Source organism: Emys orbicularis, chromosome 9 (assembly GCF_028017835.1).
Source record: "Emys orbicularis isolate rEmyOrb1 chromosome 9, rEmyOrb1.hap1, whole genome shotgun sequence".
Lineage (NCBI taxonomy): Eukaryota > Metazoa > Chordata > Testudines > Emydidae > Emys > Emys orbicularis.
In genome coordinates this window covers 104,112,275-104,129,506 of record NC_088691.1, presented here as the reverse complement: position 1 = coordinate 104,129,506, position 17,232 = coordinate 104,112,275, and the positions used below count along the sequence as shown (strand labels likewise).

The 17,232-nt window shown below is 48.4% G+C and overlaps 1 protein-coding gene across 3 annotated transcripts in view; it reads right to left on the bottom strand.

Moving 5' to 3' along the window:
• Nucleotides 1-411: 411 nt before the first annotated feature.
• The window catches only part of TP63 (tumor protein p63), a 133,582-nt gene continuing 116,761 nt past the window's right edge, over nt 412-17,232 (bottom strand). For 2 of the 3 annotated variants that reach the window (XM_065411310.1, XM_065411311.1), the window contains 6 exons: nt 16,961-17,043; nt 15,761-15,885; nt 5,183-5,340; nt 3,572-3,716; nt 2,444-2,537; nt 412-708 (listed from right to left, as the gene is read on the bottom strand). In XM_065411310.1, coding sequence (XP_065267382.1) covers nt 412-708; nt 2,444-2,537; nt 3,572-3,716; nt 5,183-5,340; nt 15,761-15,885; nt 16,961-17,043 — 902 coding nt within the window. Of the gene's footprint in view, nt 709-2,443; nt 2,538-3,571; nt 3,717-5,182; nt 5,341-11,053; nt 11,169-15,760; nt 15,886-16,960; nt 17,044-17,232 lie in introns of those variants that run through there. The other variant, XM_065411312.1, reaches the window with a different exon arrangement.

The window sequence follows — 17,232 nt, the reverse complement described above, 5'->3', positions numbered from 1 at the left end:
TCTGGGGCTCCCCCTTGATTTTTCTGTTGTATCAATGCACATTTCTCGCATTACAAAAATAATAATTAGAATGAGCGGATGAGAAGTACGAGGTGTGGGTCAGGACGCCCGTGCATGTAGGTTTCAAAAGCCAAAAGACAAACCCCGCTCCCCTCTCCCCAAAGGAAAGCCAACAGCAATGGAGAAAAACACTAACCGCATCCCACCCGTCCTCCCGCCTCGCTCCTCTCGCTCCCTGGCTACGCGATGGAGGCCGCGAGCCCAGGAACGCGGCTGAGACAGGATTAGGGGCAAGCTAGCTAGAGTAAGGTTCCTCTGCCCTTCTCCTCACGTACAATCCGAGTGGAGGAAGACACGGGAAGGGTGGAGTAGTTCGTGGGTGGGGTGGGGGGGGGCAGAGCCCTGGCGGCTTCACTCCCCTTCCTCCTTGATGCGCTGCTGCTTGTTGCGCCGAGCGTCCATGTCAAAATTGAAATCGTTCCACTCGTCGCGGGGTGGGAAGGAGATGGTCTGGCGGAGCGTGAAGCGGACCGCGTCGATGACCCGCTCCCCCCGGGTCTCGCTGGAGCCCACGCTGACGGTGGAGGCGCCGCTGGGGGTGCGCAGGAGGTGAGGAGGGGAGGAGAAGTCATGGAGCTGCCGGTGGTCCAGGATGCCTTTCCAGATGGCATGGCGGAACTGCTCCGGGATCTTGAGGCTCACCAAATCCTGGAAGGCAAAGAGGTCATCTCCTTTAGCAACCACTCATTGGACCCAGCCATCCTTGAGGTGCAACACACAGACCCTGCCTCCCCAGGACATACGGGGAAATGGCCTCCTGGCTGCCCAGCCACCACTCCTGCTGAAATCACTGTGCTATGGCCCAGGACGCGAGGGGTTAGAATATTACCAGACGCAGAGAGCAGGCAGTTCTCTGGATCGCTCTTCCTGAACGGACGTTTGTGGAGGCCACACAAACAACACTAGGAGACGAGACCAAACGAGTGCTCGGGCACAAGCCACCAAGGCATAAAGGTGCTAAACCCTCTTCAGTCTGGTCTCCCAGAACAACCTCCAGGAGCTCTGCCGCTCATGCCATGGGAGAGGCAGGGAGGTCTCAGCATGTCTGAGAATCTGACCATTTCTCTGTAAGCCGAAGAATGGATTTAGGACCTTCACTTTGGGTTCCAATATTTGAAACTGTTGGCCTTGAAAACTGCCTCTGTTAAAGGAGATCAAAGCAGCTTGTCACACCGTCCTGGAGACTGAGAAATCCACCCCCCAGAGAGAAGGAGCTGGTTTTGTACTGGTTTTCAAACAGGAACCAAGCGCTATTCAATGGCTGTCACCATGCAGGGCAGCGTCCTGGCCATCACCAGGATACACAGCCCTAAATAGAACGGGGGGATTTTAAGGCTCCAGGGCTGTACAAAAACACTGATCCTCACCCAGGAACAGACAGAGCCACTTATCCCATCACCATCCTCCATACCCAGCTCTGATCTGAGCTCTGCGACACTGACTCACTGGAAGAGTTCAGTTTGGGCTCCGCCTGGCCTCTGGGCTAAGATCAGTTCTATTCAGCTGTTAAATTTGCTCCGGGTCCAAACCACCACAAAGTTCGGTATGGGTATGTGAATTAGAGGGCCTGGTGTCTGCGGCCATCTCTACACATCCCGACACTTCTCTTGCTAGCCCACAGCAGGGGCGGACTCAGCCTCCCTTTGGTAAGCCTGGCACCAGCTGCTCCATGCGGTCACGGTTGTTTTGGTAAGCCAGTGGTCAGTTGGGATCAGCTCTTCTAGCTGCAGCCGTGGAGGGGAAAGAGCAGCCCAACCTGCAAAAGTAACAGCACCCCAGCCTGGCTGAGCCCTGGGGAGCGACAGAGGGGAGGGCAGCCTGCCAGCGGAGAGCAACAGCAGTGGACAAGAGGAAGCAACCTGGCAGAAGAAGCCACACTGGAGGGGTAAAAGGAGGTCAGGTGGCACACCAGACCAGAGTTTAGCAGTAAGCGACCTGGCAAGATCATTAGAGTCAGGCTGGGAAACAGAGGCAGGGAGAGGAAAAATGCAGACGACGTATGGGCAGCCACTTATTTTTTTGTTTTGTTTTCGAGATTATCCGTTTGCAGGTAAGTCAAGGTATTTCCAGCCCTTACAAACGGAAACCAAGACCTGGAGAATTAATGGGTGTGGGGTTTGGAGCCAACCATGAGGCCAAAAGAGAGTCAAATACTCTGCACCAGGCAAAGCGAATACCCTACTGCACTGGGGATGGGTTCGGTCTCTCAGCCTCCTCAAAAGCCTTCTCTGGTTCACAATAGACTGGATTAAAACTAGCTGCCCTTAAAAATCTCTCTCTCTCTCTCTCTCTCTAATAAATATGGAGTCTGGATTTCTGACCCGCCCGGCCCCAACCAATGGGGTGGAGAGAGCGAACAAACAAAAGGGTGACTGTTACTTACATCCATGGAGTAATGCTCAATCTGATAGATGGTGGTCAGCCCCTGGGTCGTGAAATAATCCACGCAGGATGAGCAGCCCAACCTCGCTAAGAAGCTGCAGGGGAGGAGGGAAGGGAAGGAGAGAGAAAAAGGATCACCCTGGCTGCAATAGCCCAGCCATAGCATAACCAAAGACTCGACCACCTTGCAGCAGCTAGACACTGGGAGGCTGAGCCGTTCCCCCGGGGGGTCCCCTCCTCCAGCATGGCTGAGGTCAGTAGACACCAGACAGCACTGCCATGGGATGGCTCTCAGTCCAGTGCCTAGCAGACAGGCGTCCACCTCCCAGGGTGCCACGGTGGCAGGCGGTGACCTGAGCAGAGAGGTAAGGGAGCAGCACAAGCGGTGGAGAGCCAACCCCCGTAGGGGCAGTCCTTCCGGGTTTGAGCAGAGGTACTTCACTAAGGGGAGAGCTTGCCCGGCAGACACGCAATGTGTGGCTAGAGGGCTTCGCTCAGTAGATCCAGGGCTAAAATGCATTACACACACACAGCTGCGCCTCTAAACAACATATCCGTGCCTAACTGTCAGCGTTAGGCTAAAGGAAGCATTAGCCAACGTGTTTGGGCTCCAAGGAGGAAGCAGGACTCTGTCAGAAGCCCCTGGATTCTAGCCCCAGCCCTGATAGAGACTTATTTTGGGACCATGAGAAAAATCCCTCAGTCCGATTGATCCCACCAAGCACCTCAACTACTGACGACTGCAAAGGGGGTGGAGGCCTCTCATCAGCCTTGTAGGCCCCAGGTTGTAACCCCCATTTCCCTTCCCGTGTGACGGGGATGATGCTACTTGCTGAGCCTACCTCCGAGTGGGAGGGGTGTCAGTGTTATTCGAATACTGTTTGAGAAGCACAGAAATGCTGGCGTGGACGGTGCTACCGGTCAGTGCGCCAAGGACCACCTACCCCTTGGATGTGTTCTATGGAAACTGCTCCTCTCTCATCCTCCCCAGGGAGGATCAATCCGATAGCCCCAAAGACGGGGAGGAGAGAGCGCCCAGGTGACCGTGTGGGCCATACACTTCACCCCCGATGCACGAGGCCTTGTTATGCCCCTTGGGTTTGGGTCTCGCCGGCCTGCTCCCGCTCACCTGACGATGCTGCAGTCTGTGGGGTACGGGGGTGGCGGGGTGCAGTGAGACGTTGACGGCATCGAGAGGGAAGGAGGCAGCGCCTGCGTAGGGCTGAGACCGTTCATGTCTCCGGTCATTGCCATGTGGGTGCCCATCATGGGAACTAGATGAAACAAGCAAAGGGAGAGAATTGTTACATCGGAATTCCAGCCCAATGGGCCTTCAAGGGCAGCTCTCCGACTCGGAAATGCCACGTATTTCAGAGGGAGTTTTAAAGCCACCATAAAGCACCCCAGTGTGCTGTATCATGGGGTTATCTTGGGTCAGGAGAGCTCTCAACTCTTCTCTCCTAACTAGTGTAACTGTAGATGATAATCCAGGCAAGGGAGCAGAGGGAACAACTCCAGTCACAAATATGCTGGATGGAAACCTAAGCAAACCGCAGGCTTCTCAGTTTTCTTTGCAGTGGAACAGTGGACAGGACAAAGCCGGCGGGGCAACCCAATACAAACACCGAACCACCTGGTTTTCAGAGACACGAAGCCCCCTAAGAAAGTCACAGGGAGTCTTGCACCTCTGAAACCCCAGCCCTAAGTTGCATCTGGATCAGCAGAGCTGCCCAGCACCGCTCCGTGGTTGGGATTTTGCCCCATAGACTGCAATCGGAGGTGCCCACAGCACAGATCTTCTTTGAACTTAGGAAGCGTTTTCACGGACCCAGGGAAAGCTATGCCAAGGAGACAAGTTTGCACCTTCTCTTTAAAAAAGGAACGGGGAGGCAACTGAATGGTAAAGGCAGAAGAGGTTATTGCAGCAGCAAGTCAGGCCTGCAACACCCAGCACTTTTTACCCTGGGATTTCAAAGTGACTCCAGAAGCGGGACACGTATGTCACAGATGGGGAAACGGAGACGTCAGTGAGAGACAGACAGTCAGCGACAAAGCTGAGAGAGGAACCCAGATCTCCGGAAGCCCAGCCCTGTGCACCTGTACTGCCTCGAGGGCAGCAGGCTTTGCTCCACGACTTGCATTGGGTCTACGTAGCTGGATCAACAGCCCTGAAGCCTGAAACTTGCTCTCTGCAGAGCAGGGACAGTATGGGCAAGCAGCCGGGCATGCCTCCTCTGCCCCACCCCCACAAACATGCCACAGGGTACGTCCGTGGCACGCAGCAGCTAGGAGGTGTGATTCCCAGCTCGCGTAGACAGACATGCATTAGCAATGCTCCGGCTAGCGTGGTCGCAGCAAACCAGGTGGTGGGGCAGGATTGGACTCTGTCGACGAGCCCGAGCCATTGCCCATGCTGCCATTTGTACCACGCTATGACGTGCAGAGCTAACACGTCTGTCTGACCAAGCTGGGAATTATGCCTCCCAACGACAGTACAGATGTACCCCCCGACTGGAGGGAGGATGGACTGCCCTTCTGAGTGGGAAGGTGGTTCCACCTGGGCCTGAAATCCTGGGCCACTCCGCTGTGATTGCCAGACAGGGGCTAACGGAGATGGGTGCAGGGACATGGAGAGAGATCACCTGGCCATTTCATCCCATTCCTAGCCCCCTCGTCAAATACACCAGGGGGTCAATGGGGAGCAAGAACAGACGAGCAAGAGAAAGAGCCAGCCCCTTACTGTTGGTTCCCATGCCGTCGGGGATGGCGGTCGGGGTCAGAGCATTGCGCTGCTGGGGGTTGATCAGCTGGCTGACGGACGGCAGCTTGTTCATGCTGTTCATCTTGCTGAGTGGTGGGGAGTTGGAGCCATAAGACGACTGCGACTGCATGGAAGTCCTGCAAAGTAACGGAGAGGTTAAGGGTGTTGAAGCTTATGGAGCAGATAGGAGCTTGAGCCAAGTCTTGTGTGTATCGTGGGAGGAGGGTTATCTGCTCTATTTTTATATAAATTACAGGTATCACAGGGGTGACGCTAGGACAGCTTGTTGAAAAATATCTATTTTTCAGTAGGAAATATTGAAAAATAATTTTAAAAAACCACAAATTTCCCAAGGAAAAAAGGTGGTTGTTTTTTTTTTTTGGGGGGGGGGGGGGGAGGGGTTGTTGGAAGAACAAACTGAAATGTTTTGCGGGGGAGTTTGTTTTGTTACAAATTCAGTTTTTGGTTTTCAATAAACCCAGAAAATTTCTACCAAAAATGTTCAGAGTTTTTTTGTTTTGTTTATTTATTTTATATAAAAATATTCTACTGAGCCAACATTTTTTTAAAAATCCATTTTCACTAAAAAAAAGTAAAAAAAAAAAAAAGTGATGCCGTGATTTCGACCAGCGCTAGTCATTACTGACAGCTGGCTGCAGACACTGGGACAGTTTTCAAGTCAGGGAACAATTATTACATTGGCCTTTTAAAAAACTCTTTGCCGAGGATTCACATAATCAGGCTGACCCTCTATTTCCAGGTGTGAATTACAACCAGAAGTTCCCCGCTGAGACAGTAGGTGCTTCTGATCTCTATGGACGCTGAGATTTTAAAAGCAGCTTAGGGGATTTGGGTATGCAGCTTCTGTTACTTTTAATGGGAATCGGATGTCCAAATCCCTTAGGCTGTTCTGAAAAAGTATCAGCCTCAAATTACAAGTCTCCAAACCAGACTCAAACCAGCAGCCTCCTCGTGCACCAAAACTAGAAGGTAACCAACCAAACCCTCTCCAAATACTCCAATGCAAACAGCCTCACTCCAGCCAGTATTAACAGATGCTTCTGTAATAGGCCTGCCCAGGGGGAGTTGCTTGTGAGATCTCTCCCCTCCCCACCCTGGACTGCTTGTGGGGCAGGATTTCATCTGGGACGATTCAGAGAGTGCCAGAGCCCAGTCCCCAGCTTGAGTTACAGCCATGGCATTCCATCAGGAGTTGGGTATTATTCGGAATATGCAGAAAATGATCATTAAGGCCAGTCTAATAGTGCAACTGGCAGTGGCAGCACGTCACGCTGTCATAAGAGACCAGCCTCTCCCCCCTGTATGCTGGGCAGAGATCTACCATGCTGGGGGCAAAGGTGCTCGGGAACCGGGCGAGCTTCCCAGACAAGATGATTTCTAACACAGCTACTTGCCTGGCAGAGCTACGGGACTTGAGTGATTGCTTTGCTGCATTCCAATCAGGAAGTACCTGTGGGGAGGGGGAACTTTCTCCCTGTTATTTCCCATCAGGAAACCCACTCATCTGTTCTCTACCTGATTACACTGGATTCCTGGGAACTGACATTTCTTCTATGTGAATGATGTCGTGAATGCATATGTGATCTCATGGACCACCTGGAATTGCGGACTTCACCATAAATTTCCTGCCTATAAAGATTTTTTTTTCTTTTAAACTAAAAGACCCTAATTTCTGGATGACCTACTGAAACCTTTAGCATCCAAGCCCTACCTCCATACAGACAGGCAGTCTCCACCTGCCCTACACTTTTTAGACTTGCTCCGTTGGGTGGAGAAGACATCTGTTAACAGGATGCAGTATCTGGAGCCTGAGGAAGTGCAGACTAATTACACAGTTATAGGAGTTACAGAAGGGCGTGAAGGGACCTCCGTGTATTTTGGGGGCACAAATGTAGGACAAGATCCAAAATAAACTTTACAGACCCAAGGAAAAGAGACAGTGCAAAATGCGTACAACTAACATTAGTTAATAAACAACATTAACATCAGCTCCCAAGGGGAAATGATTCCAAGCCTTGAAATTCAGAGCCAACTTTTCAGGGCAGGGCTGGCGATTTATATCAGAGGTTTCAGTTCGACCATTATAAAAGTCCAGGCCAGCCACCAAGTTCAGGTCTGGCTTGATGCCTTGTTAAGGTTCAGAAGGGGTTTGGATTTGGGGGTTTAGTGAAGGTCCACGTTTGGGTGCTTACGCTAGCCAGACTCGGGATAACATGAGCAACACAGGGCTGAGTGGATGCCTGGTGCAGCAGTTCTCTTGCTTGTGATGTTTATGCAGCCAGAGACATGCAAATCACCACGTAACAAGCTCTCAACAGCCTAACTCTTCTCAGGTCAATGGAGTGTCGTCAGAAGAGAATTTGGTAAAGTTTGAGAGTGGTTTTACTTTTAAAAAATACAATGCCTGGATCTATTGGGCAGGTGTCTCAAAAGCACTCAGCACTGGATCTAAGGCTTCTCCTACTCACACTTCAGTGAGAGCAGAGTTGGGCTAATGCTGAATGCTTTTGAAAATACCGCCCAGAAGCGTCTCACCCAGAGCCGATCCTCCTCTCGCTTCCTCCTGATTTACCCGGGCCTGACTCCCTGAAGCCAGTGGAGTCGCAGGTACAAACCAGGCGTGAGATGACAATCAGGCTCCATATGTTTATGCCCATAAGCACTTCAGCTCAACTATTTTATCATGTAAGAAGATACCCAGAAAATTAAGAGGCAGACAGAAAAAGAAAAATCCCAAGATAAACCAAGATGCAAAAGTTTATTGAAAATTAACATCACACATCCATGTAGCAACAGCCTCAGTAACACAAGAAAGCAGTTCTTGGTATGAAACACACAGTAGACTACCTGGCGTTTGGAGATTTGTTTATAACCAATTGCTTTGTTTCCCCAAATTCCTTTCTTTTCTTTACACGTATTAAAAATCCTTGTGGACGAAGCTCTTATTTTAAAATGATGTTTAATGAGTCCCAAGGAAGATTGTAAGTAGGAGCATTAAAATCCATTTGATACCAATGCCAATGAAATGCATTTTAATATCAAGGCATAAGGACTTCAATCAACAGACTATTACACTTCTTGGAACAGTCTGATGCACAAGGCACAAAGTCAAATACTGCAACTGATTTTTCTTTTTTTGAAAAAGAGACTAGCTAAGCATATGGCCAACAACATTTGTAGTTCTGCAAGCTACTGTCAGGGTAATCAGCTCTCATCTTTCAGGGCATCAAGTGATCATCTGGAAGGGTCAGGAAAGAAATGTTTCCACTTGCAAAGCATGGCATGGTTGGCAGGGCTACTTTCAGGCAGGGAAGTATTACCCCCTATCAAACGCAGAATATTGGACTTGATGGATCACAAAACCCTTCTTCACACTAGTGAACATTTACTCACATGCACAGTCGAACTGAAGTCAATAAGAAGCATTCACCAACATGAAAGAATGGTTACTTACCTGATAGTAACTGTGGTTCTTGGACATGTAGTTATCAGTGTGGATCCCACTCGAGGCGAGTGTGCAAGATAGGGATTTTTTTGAATAGCTGTGTCTGCTGAGACATGCCTGCACCATGGCGTCCTCATGACGCCCATCCACTAGGCTAAGGGTCCAAGGAGCAGAGAGGCCGCAACCCTCTGTTTCCTCACTAATTTGGATTCCTGAAGAGGTAGGACGCCAAGTGGTGGGATCTGGGAACCTCACCGATTTCAGATATGGGGACATACCCAAAGCAGGCAGAGGCTGCAGCTTAAGCTCTAGTGGAATGAGCCGTAATATTGGGAGGGAGAGGTACGTCAGCCATTTGGGAGCAGATTGATAGGCACAGCATGATCCACTTGGATGGTCTCTGGGAGGAGAATGCTTGACCTTTGGCTGCACCAGAGATGGCAATGAAGAGATAAGACAATAGCCAGAAGGGTTTTTATTCTGTCAAGGTAATAGAATAAAGCTCTGGAAACATCCAAAGGTGTGAAGTTTCTTTGCTCTCAGAGCAGAATGGATTTTCAGAAAGAAAACTGGCATGTGGATGGATTGGTTTAAACTGAAAGCCTGAGACAACCTTTGAAATAAATTTAGGATGAGGTCTCAGCACTGCTGTGTCTCGGATGAATGCTGGGTAAGGAGGATCAACCACGGGAGCTTAGAGATCGCTGACCCTCCTGTCCTATGTGATGGCAACTAAAGAGTTCATCTTGAGAATGGTGCTGATGCCACTGGTGCCGATGCCAGGCAGCGTTTGTTGAGTGCCAGGCTGGCGGCCAAGCCAGCAGCACTCGCCTCTGCCTGGGAAACAGGTTTAGTGGGTCATTCCCAAGAGGGCTGATGTTTCTGCAAGTCCCCATGGGAGACCAAGGACCAGTGCTAGGAGCCAGGTCTGTCCTGCCTTGTCTTGTACCATCTTCCAGTGCCAGAGCTTGCCTGACACTGATGATTTCTTGTTGGCACGGGTCCTCTGTGTCACATTCTGGCTGGAGGGGGCAGGAGGATATAACAGGGGTCAGATCCTTCTTTGAGGTGGCACTTCACTCCTCTGGGCCAGAAGTTACCCTCACAGATTGCTCTGAGAGGCAGAGTTTGAGATGGACACCCCTGGATTTCAGAGTCCTCGCCGAGAAGGAGTTGCACATGGCTCTTGCCAAGACAGAATAAGGAACAGCGGTGGTTATTAGCAAGAAGTATTAAGCCATCACAAGATGGACGTGGCTTGAAGCCTGAAGGCTTTGAGTCAGCCATTAGCGGAGAAAGGTGCTAAGCCCCAAAATGTGTCAGCTTTTTGTTTTTGTTTTTTGTTAAATACCCAGACTGGAAAACAAAGTGCAGAAGAATAATTAGGACTGAAATCTATCAAATAAGTTAAATCTAAGAAACATCAGGGGGTAGCAAGCGAACACATTAGCTCTGTCTCACTACCATGGGCAGTGCGGGGGTGGAGGTTGTGGACACACTTTATGCTCCTGGCTGGTGGGAACAGGAGATCACTGTGCAGACACAGCCCAGTGGATACTGCTACTCAGAAGATTCCTATCTTGAGCATATGAGACCCTTGCGTACCTAGACTGGGATCCACACTGATTCGAGCACCTCTAAGAAGAATTAGGGCTTCACAAGCCACCATAGGCTCAGTCCAACCTCCAGTGAAGTCTGTTAACTTCAGAAACCCTTTTGAGTTCGGTGGGAGTTGGACTGGTCCTAGTAGGGTTGATACAAAATCAATGAGTCTTTCAATTGACTTCAGCAGGCTGTGGAACAGACCCTTTATGATCACGGAGAGGCAATTAATGATCCAGGTTGGAGGTCATATTTCTAAGAAAAAAAATTCTTGCCTATGCTAATTAATGTGCTTTTCACCTCCATCTGTCCAGCAGTACAAAATATTTTAACTACTTGCATTACTACTGCATGACCAGCATTAAAACAAGGACTACCTGACCAACGGTCACAATCCCCAGCTGTTTATTCTTAACCATAACCCCGTCCCACCACCCCGAGTGAAAACATCTTTAATTTAACAAGACAAGAGGCATTTTACGATTGAGACCTGCTCAGAGAAACTCTCACGAGTTTCACAAATAACAGTTACAGTAGAGAGTTTTAACAAACATATTACAAAAAAAAAAATACATTGAGGAAGGCGCCATTGTGGTTTCAGACCTCCCAATGCTAACGCTATAGCTAAGAGATCTGCAGAACTGTTTATTCTTGCAAAGTTTGAGTCCCTTCAAGAGATTGTTTTCACTATTTTCTCTGTTTCTAACAAGCTGGGTTTTTTTTGTTTTTATTCGCCACAGAGTTCTTAGTCCCATGAGCTGGACAACAAACCCCAGCTTGGCTCATGGATAGACTGATGGGTTTGGGGGGATGGAATGTTTTAAGATGGCATCGCTCTGTTTGGGAAGCTCTCTCCTGGAGTCCGAGAGTTCACTCCTGAAGCAGGCCGAAAGGAGACTGTAGAGGACGAACCAGAGAAAAGAGAAGATGAAGGCTTAGGACCTTTATAAACAACCCAGAAGAGAAACACCTTCTTTCTACCTTCATGATCAGAGTCTGGACTAGAAGGAAGAGAAACCCCACGTGGCTCAGGGCCTGCATGCAAGGGTCTCGGATAGGAAGGTTCAGCATGCCGGACAGCCCTTGTAGGAGTGCCCAAGAACGAAGGAAAGTAACAGAAAAAAAGCGCCACGACTAATGGACACAGAAATTCAATTTCCAAATCACGGGGCACAAATACGTCTTTGGTGTTGATTCCAGCTACCGATCAGCAACACACTGATCAAGCATGAGCCATCCGTGGGAAAAAGCTCTCATAACTGGGGGAAAAACCCAGTTCTAACTGTAGACCACCCCACACTTTGTTTACTTTAAAAGAGTGGCTGGTACCAGACAGGAGAATAATCCAATTTATTGCAAGATGGTTACATTAGCTTAATCTACCAACCACACCAACACCACCCTTCCAAGGCTGGTTATTCTATGCCACAGGAGTGGAATATAATGCATAGGGTAGCACTGAGATCCACACTATTTAAATGTGGTGTATGTGCGGGGGGGGGGGGGGGGGAAGGACTCTATCATCTGCACAATAAAATATACTACTACTTCCTCCCACTTAGCCCTACCTTTTTGCTCCCTTTCCCTGTGATATTCCTCCAGTCAGAGCACCATCCAAATGCCTGGAGCTTACAATGCACGAAAGCAATATAAAGCATGCAAGGCAGACCATTAGCATTCATACAGTTAACGGTGAGCAACTAGACCAAGGTGTGAATGGAAACGTCACTGATATTGTTATTTTTCTACTGACTGCAGCACAATTTCGCAAATTCATGCCTCAGTTTGATCACCACAAGCATTTGGATTGCTCTGCCTCACTGACGCTGACTTGAAAAATGAATTCCCTGGAGCACAGGTAACAAGGAGCTCGCTCACGTAGACTGAAAGCCAGTCGATGGTCTGCAAGCTACGGCCATGTTGATACTACAGAGGTACTTTGCTGGGAAACAGTGATAAGATGGCTCCTAATTTCAGCAACACTTTGTAAAATTGCTTTAACCAATTTATGGCCAATCCAAATTAAGGGCAGTTTGCACTACCTGAACAGTTAGTACTGGAGCGAAACTGAATACCAAAAAATGTTGGCTGAATTGGAGAAAGTGTTCTGGTCACGTCCATTACAGACTGAGGAATAATCTCATGGGGGAAACAGGAAATCTCATTGCATTTACAGCTAGAATATTGGAAGGCTCTATACAGCAATTGGTGGAAGGGTCTTTCCCATCTCTAAGTTCTAGGATTCCCTGGTAATGCAGCAAGTCTGTGTTTTAAACTGGTGTGGCTGGTAGACTGATCTTCCAAATTAAAATATGTATTGGTCTTATAAAAATGCACTCAAGGCTTTGTCTGTGGCATATGCAGGATGAAAACTGTTGCTAAACCCCCACCTATGATCATGAAGGTATCTGGCATGCCAGTAAACTAGGGAAAACCATGCATCAAAGAATGAGTAGACAGAATGCAATATGAGACAGAGAGAGAGAGGGAGGAAGGGAGGGAAGGGTATCTGTCAAAATGTAATTATAGTGAAATATTTTCTGATTACCTTGTCAAATGCAATACTTTTTGATCACCATTAGGCTGGTCTTCTCTCTCTCCCAAAATATTAAGACAATTATATTTCCTACCTGCCAAATGCAGTCCGACATTTTTGCATGAAAACTGCAGGCTCGTACAGTATTTTTCCAAGCAGATCCATTTTATTGATTTTTAAACAATTACTATATTGCTGTTGTGGTTTTCCCCTTTGCTTTTTCCAATCCTCAACCACACCCCTTTAAAGATTAAGATGAAACTTTTAATGTGACGGGGGGGGGGGGGGGGAAGGGGTTCAGCTCTTAACTATGGTTCTAAAAGGTCATTTGAAAGAAATCAGTTTCTCTTTGCTTAGAACTCGATTACAGAGCACAGCCATGCGCACACAGCTACAGGCAGCACACCAAGGCCCTGATCCCGCAATCAGACGCAGGCAAGCCCCAGTGGCTGCACAAACCACCAGTGGGACCAGAGGCAGACACACAATACACATGGGTAACTGCAGGTGTAATTTGTCGCTTCTAATCTCCGAACTGTGCATGCAACTTTGGCACACATTTTTGAAAGTGTAGCCCTATACACAGAAGTATTTTCCTTTTCTTTAAAAACAGCCTGACAAATGAGTCACCGTTTATCTTGCCCTGATAAACAAGCAGTGACTAAACCTCTCCTACCAGATTAGCAGCATTCGCTCATTTTGACCTTACTTCATAGAAGAGACCATGTCATTGAGTCAACGTCTCCGGAATTTCCTCTCTTCATTACCCCTTTGCTGAGACCTTGGAAACTCCTTTACCCCCAAGCCGTAGGCGGGTGGTAACAGACACCAACCCATAGGGTGGTTCTTTATCCCTAAAGGTCTCTGGTTCTTGCTTGCTTGTGCTGGACTGAATCCAGCTGACCCGATGTACTGCTGGTTTGCTGAAGTACTCCAACCAGAAAGCCAACCAAGCCTAAGAAGTTGATATTTTTAATGCACTTTTCAGTACGGACTATAGGCCACCTTGCAGGAGAGCTCAGCTATTACTGTGTTAGTATTGTGCAAATGCTGAAGGGTAACTTTCCTCCTCCATTCTTAAAAGCTCTTAATCTTTCTCCACAGTATCTGGGCCCACTTGGCAGCGGAGAAATGAACACACGACTGGAGCAGCGCCAGGAGACGTGCTGAAAGAAGTTTCATTAAATTAAGTGGATGGACTCACACACACACACACACAGACAGTTTCTAAAGGTAAAAATACCAACTTTGCCTGCCAGGAACCCATCCCATTGATACGGAAAGAACAAAAACAGTAATTATGGCAAAGCAACACTGTCAGCATTGAGAGGAAGGGTGTCATTTATGTCAATCCTCTTCTGCTTACAAAACCATTTTTATATAGAAACAGCTGTATCAGGGGTATCTTTATAGCCACAAAGGTATCTCTGGGTGCAAGCAGACTGTGTCTACAGCTAGCCTTTATGACGCAGACAAACACGCAATGCAGACTGCAGAAACGTAATGGGAATCTCACCAAGTAGATAGGAAAGCCCCACAAGTGACCTATGTGCTCCATCCATTTCAGCCCAAGACCTGGCTAACGTCCCTATAACACTACGGCTGGCACTCAGAGTGCATCCTCTGTACACACGGGGTGAAATGTGCCACTGTGCAGAGAGCACGCACAAGGCCTAGGCACCACATAAGCCCCAAGACAAGGCCTAGGTACCCTATGGGCTCAAGTGGGACTTACGAGGTACTTCGGTCTCGTGCTGCCTCTAGTCACACAACACCCACAGCCTCCGGTGAACCTACACCAGCAGGAATGAAGACTACTGCATGGGTGGGTGCATACAATACACACTGCTCCTTTCTGCTGACTGCTTTAGTTCTCAAGCAAGCAGTGCAAGTCACGAGACCTGGGGTCTATCCTCAGCTGTGTCCCAGACTCAGTACGACTGTGGGCAAGCCAGAGCCTTCGCGGTGGCTCAGTTTCCCCCAGCTGCAAACTGGGGAGAATGACAGCTTCTCTCTCTGAAGTTAGAGAAGTAGTCGCCAAATTAATGCTCGTGAATCCTTTGATATCCTTAAACGAGGGGCCTGATGCGTGTGCTAAATATTGCCTTAAACACCCCCCGGACACAGCACTTCTGCCCTTCCCTTTTTCACTTCTGCAATTTTTAACCTACCCTTTTAATTTCCCACTAAGGAATAGCATCTGTCCATGAAGGATAGCAAATAAATGGGTTAGTCTCTAAGGTGCCACAAGTACTCCTGTTCTTTTTGCAGATACAGACTAACACGGCTGCTACTCTGAAACCTAATTTATTGAGGGCACAACTGCCGGGTCTAAACGTTCTTTACAATCCCGGCTCATAGACAGATTCCAAGGGTGGGTGAGTTGCTGCTGTGGAGTATTTTCCCTTCGCCACAGAGTATGGCCCACACCCCGTATCGCTTAGCTCAGTCGCCAGTGCTCAGTACGTTTCTGTCTGCAGGCAGGTTAATGGAAGTGGCTGGACAAAAAGTACTTCAAGACTCTCGATCCACAGCCTGGGCATTCCAGTTAAGAAGCAAGCATTCCGTTCTTCGCCATGCGTCTCGTAAGGTCAAAGGCAAACCGTCTGGGATAACAAGGGACTGGACCGAGTGGGAGGGAGGGTTCGGTTGCCCTATTACTGAGCTAGGAGAAAGCTGCGGAGTTGGGATCTAGCTCTCAGCTCCTCTAAACTTTTGGACTCAGGGATTTGTTTTGAGTCCATCCCTAGTGATGTCTGATTACTCCTGCCGCGTCTGACCAACGAGTCACGCTGCTCTAGGCCTTACCATTGGGCAGGATTTTGCCAGAGGGTGGTAAACAGAGGATATTCGGCATTTCTTCACCACCACATCAATGGCTGAGTGTGTGGGGACAACCGGGAAACCCTCTCTCCTCCTCTCCCTCCAACAAACTACTGGTGACCATACTCACTGCTTCTGGAGCAAGTGCTGCTGCTGCTGCCTGTACGTCTCAATCGTGTGCTGTGGGAGGTACTGCATGAGCTCCAAGGATTCTTTGATCTTTAGCAGCATTTCATACGTCTCCCGTCCCCGTACCTGAACAGTGGGGATAAGGGAACAGCTAAAGCGCTTGGATCTAAAGTTACAAAGCCACAGGGTAGGACTTCCAGCCACCTCCAGGAGCTTCTGCTAAAGCCAAACAAACCACAGCAGAGCAGGATGCAAATACACTGGCTACACAGGCTGGGTATAAAACTGCCGATCCATGTTATATACAGTGGGTATAACTGCTGGGCCAGCCTTTCAGAGGAGATAGACTGAAGCGTCACAATCCAGGTCTGGATTACGAACACTCAACATCTGGGGGTTGTTTAGATCAAAGCCTTTCATTTGGCTCCATATGAATATACCGGGAAAATTCAGACCCAGCTGTTTAGCACTCTGAGATAACGCAGCGGTAGGTGCTAGAGAAAATCCTACGTTACATTCTCTTGAGATGAGATTTCGATCGGCCTGGATTTAAATATCACATGCCCCAAGAATAGGGGTGCTTGGATCTGAGAGATTGGTTTGGGCCCATCTCTTCCTTTAAGTGAACTGTGCTTTGAGTGCCAGGGGCAACATTACTCACTGAGAAAACCAGTCAATTGGCAGTTACAGACATTTTTTGCTCTTCTATTCCTGCCGTGTGTTTATTACAGCATATTTCATTTTGATCACTTTCTCTGCAGTGCTGATAATGCTCATAAAAGCCAAAAACCCATCCATCTTGGAGAGAAAGAAAAGGGTCCAGTCCATTATTGCTGGAGGAAACTTGAATTTCATAAACTCAGAAATGAGAGGGGAGAAAGATCTATTAGGCCATCCAGTCCACCCACCCGCCACTGCAGGCTGTTCCCTTTGTATATTCTTGGGTGCTTTGTCCAAGCCATTCTTAAACAATTCAAGCAATGGGTCTTGCGCATTGCTCACTTGAAGGGTGAATTTAAGGTGCAGATTTGAAAAAGCTATTGCTCACCCCTAAAGCCAATAATCTGTTGATAATTGTGCATCATGGATGTAGTTATTTTACTCAGAACCAAATAAGCAGCTGATTTACCTCAATTCATTTAGATGATGCCCAAGGAATTAGAGGAACATGGGCAAAACACAAAACCAGTACAAAGCTTACCGGTAAGTACAGGAGCTCGTCATCTGGAGAGCGACGTTTTTTGATAGATGTCATCTGTATCCCATGCGTGCTCTGCCGAAACGCTGCAAGGAAAACCCCACAGTGCCTGATTAGAATTCGGCATGTCTACTGCCGCTGGGTTTTCAATGAGATCTCTGTGCTCAGGACCCATAAGTTTGAAAAAGGTTGCTGGCTAAACAGCACCTGCCGGGGCGTAAATGCGACTTGAGGCATCTGTTTGTGGCTATGAAAGTACGGAGCTGACTCTCATA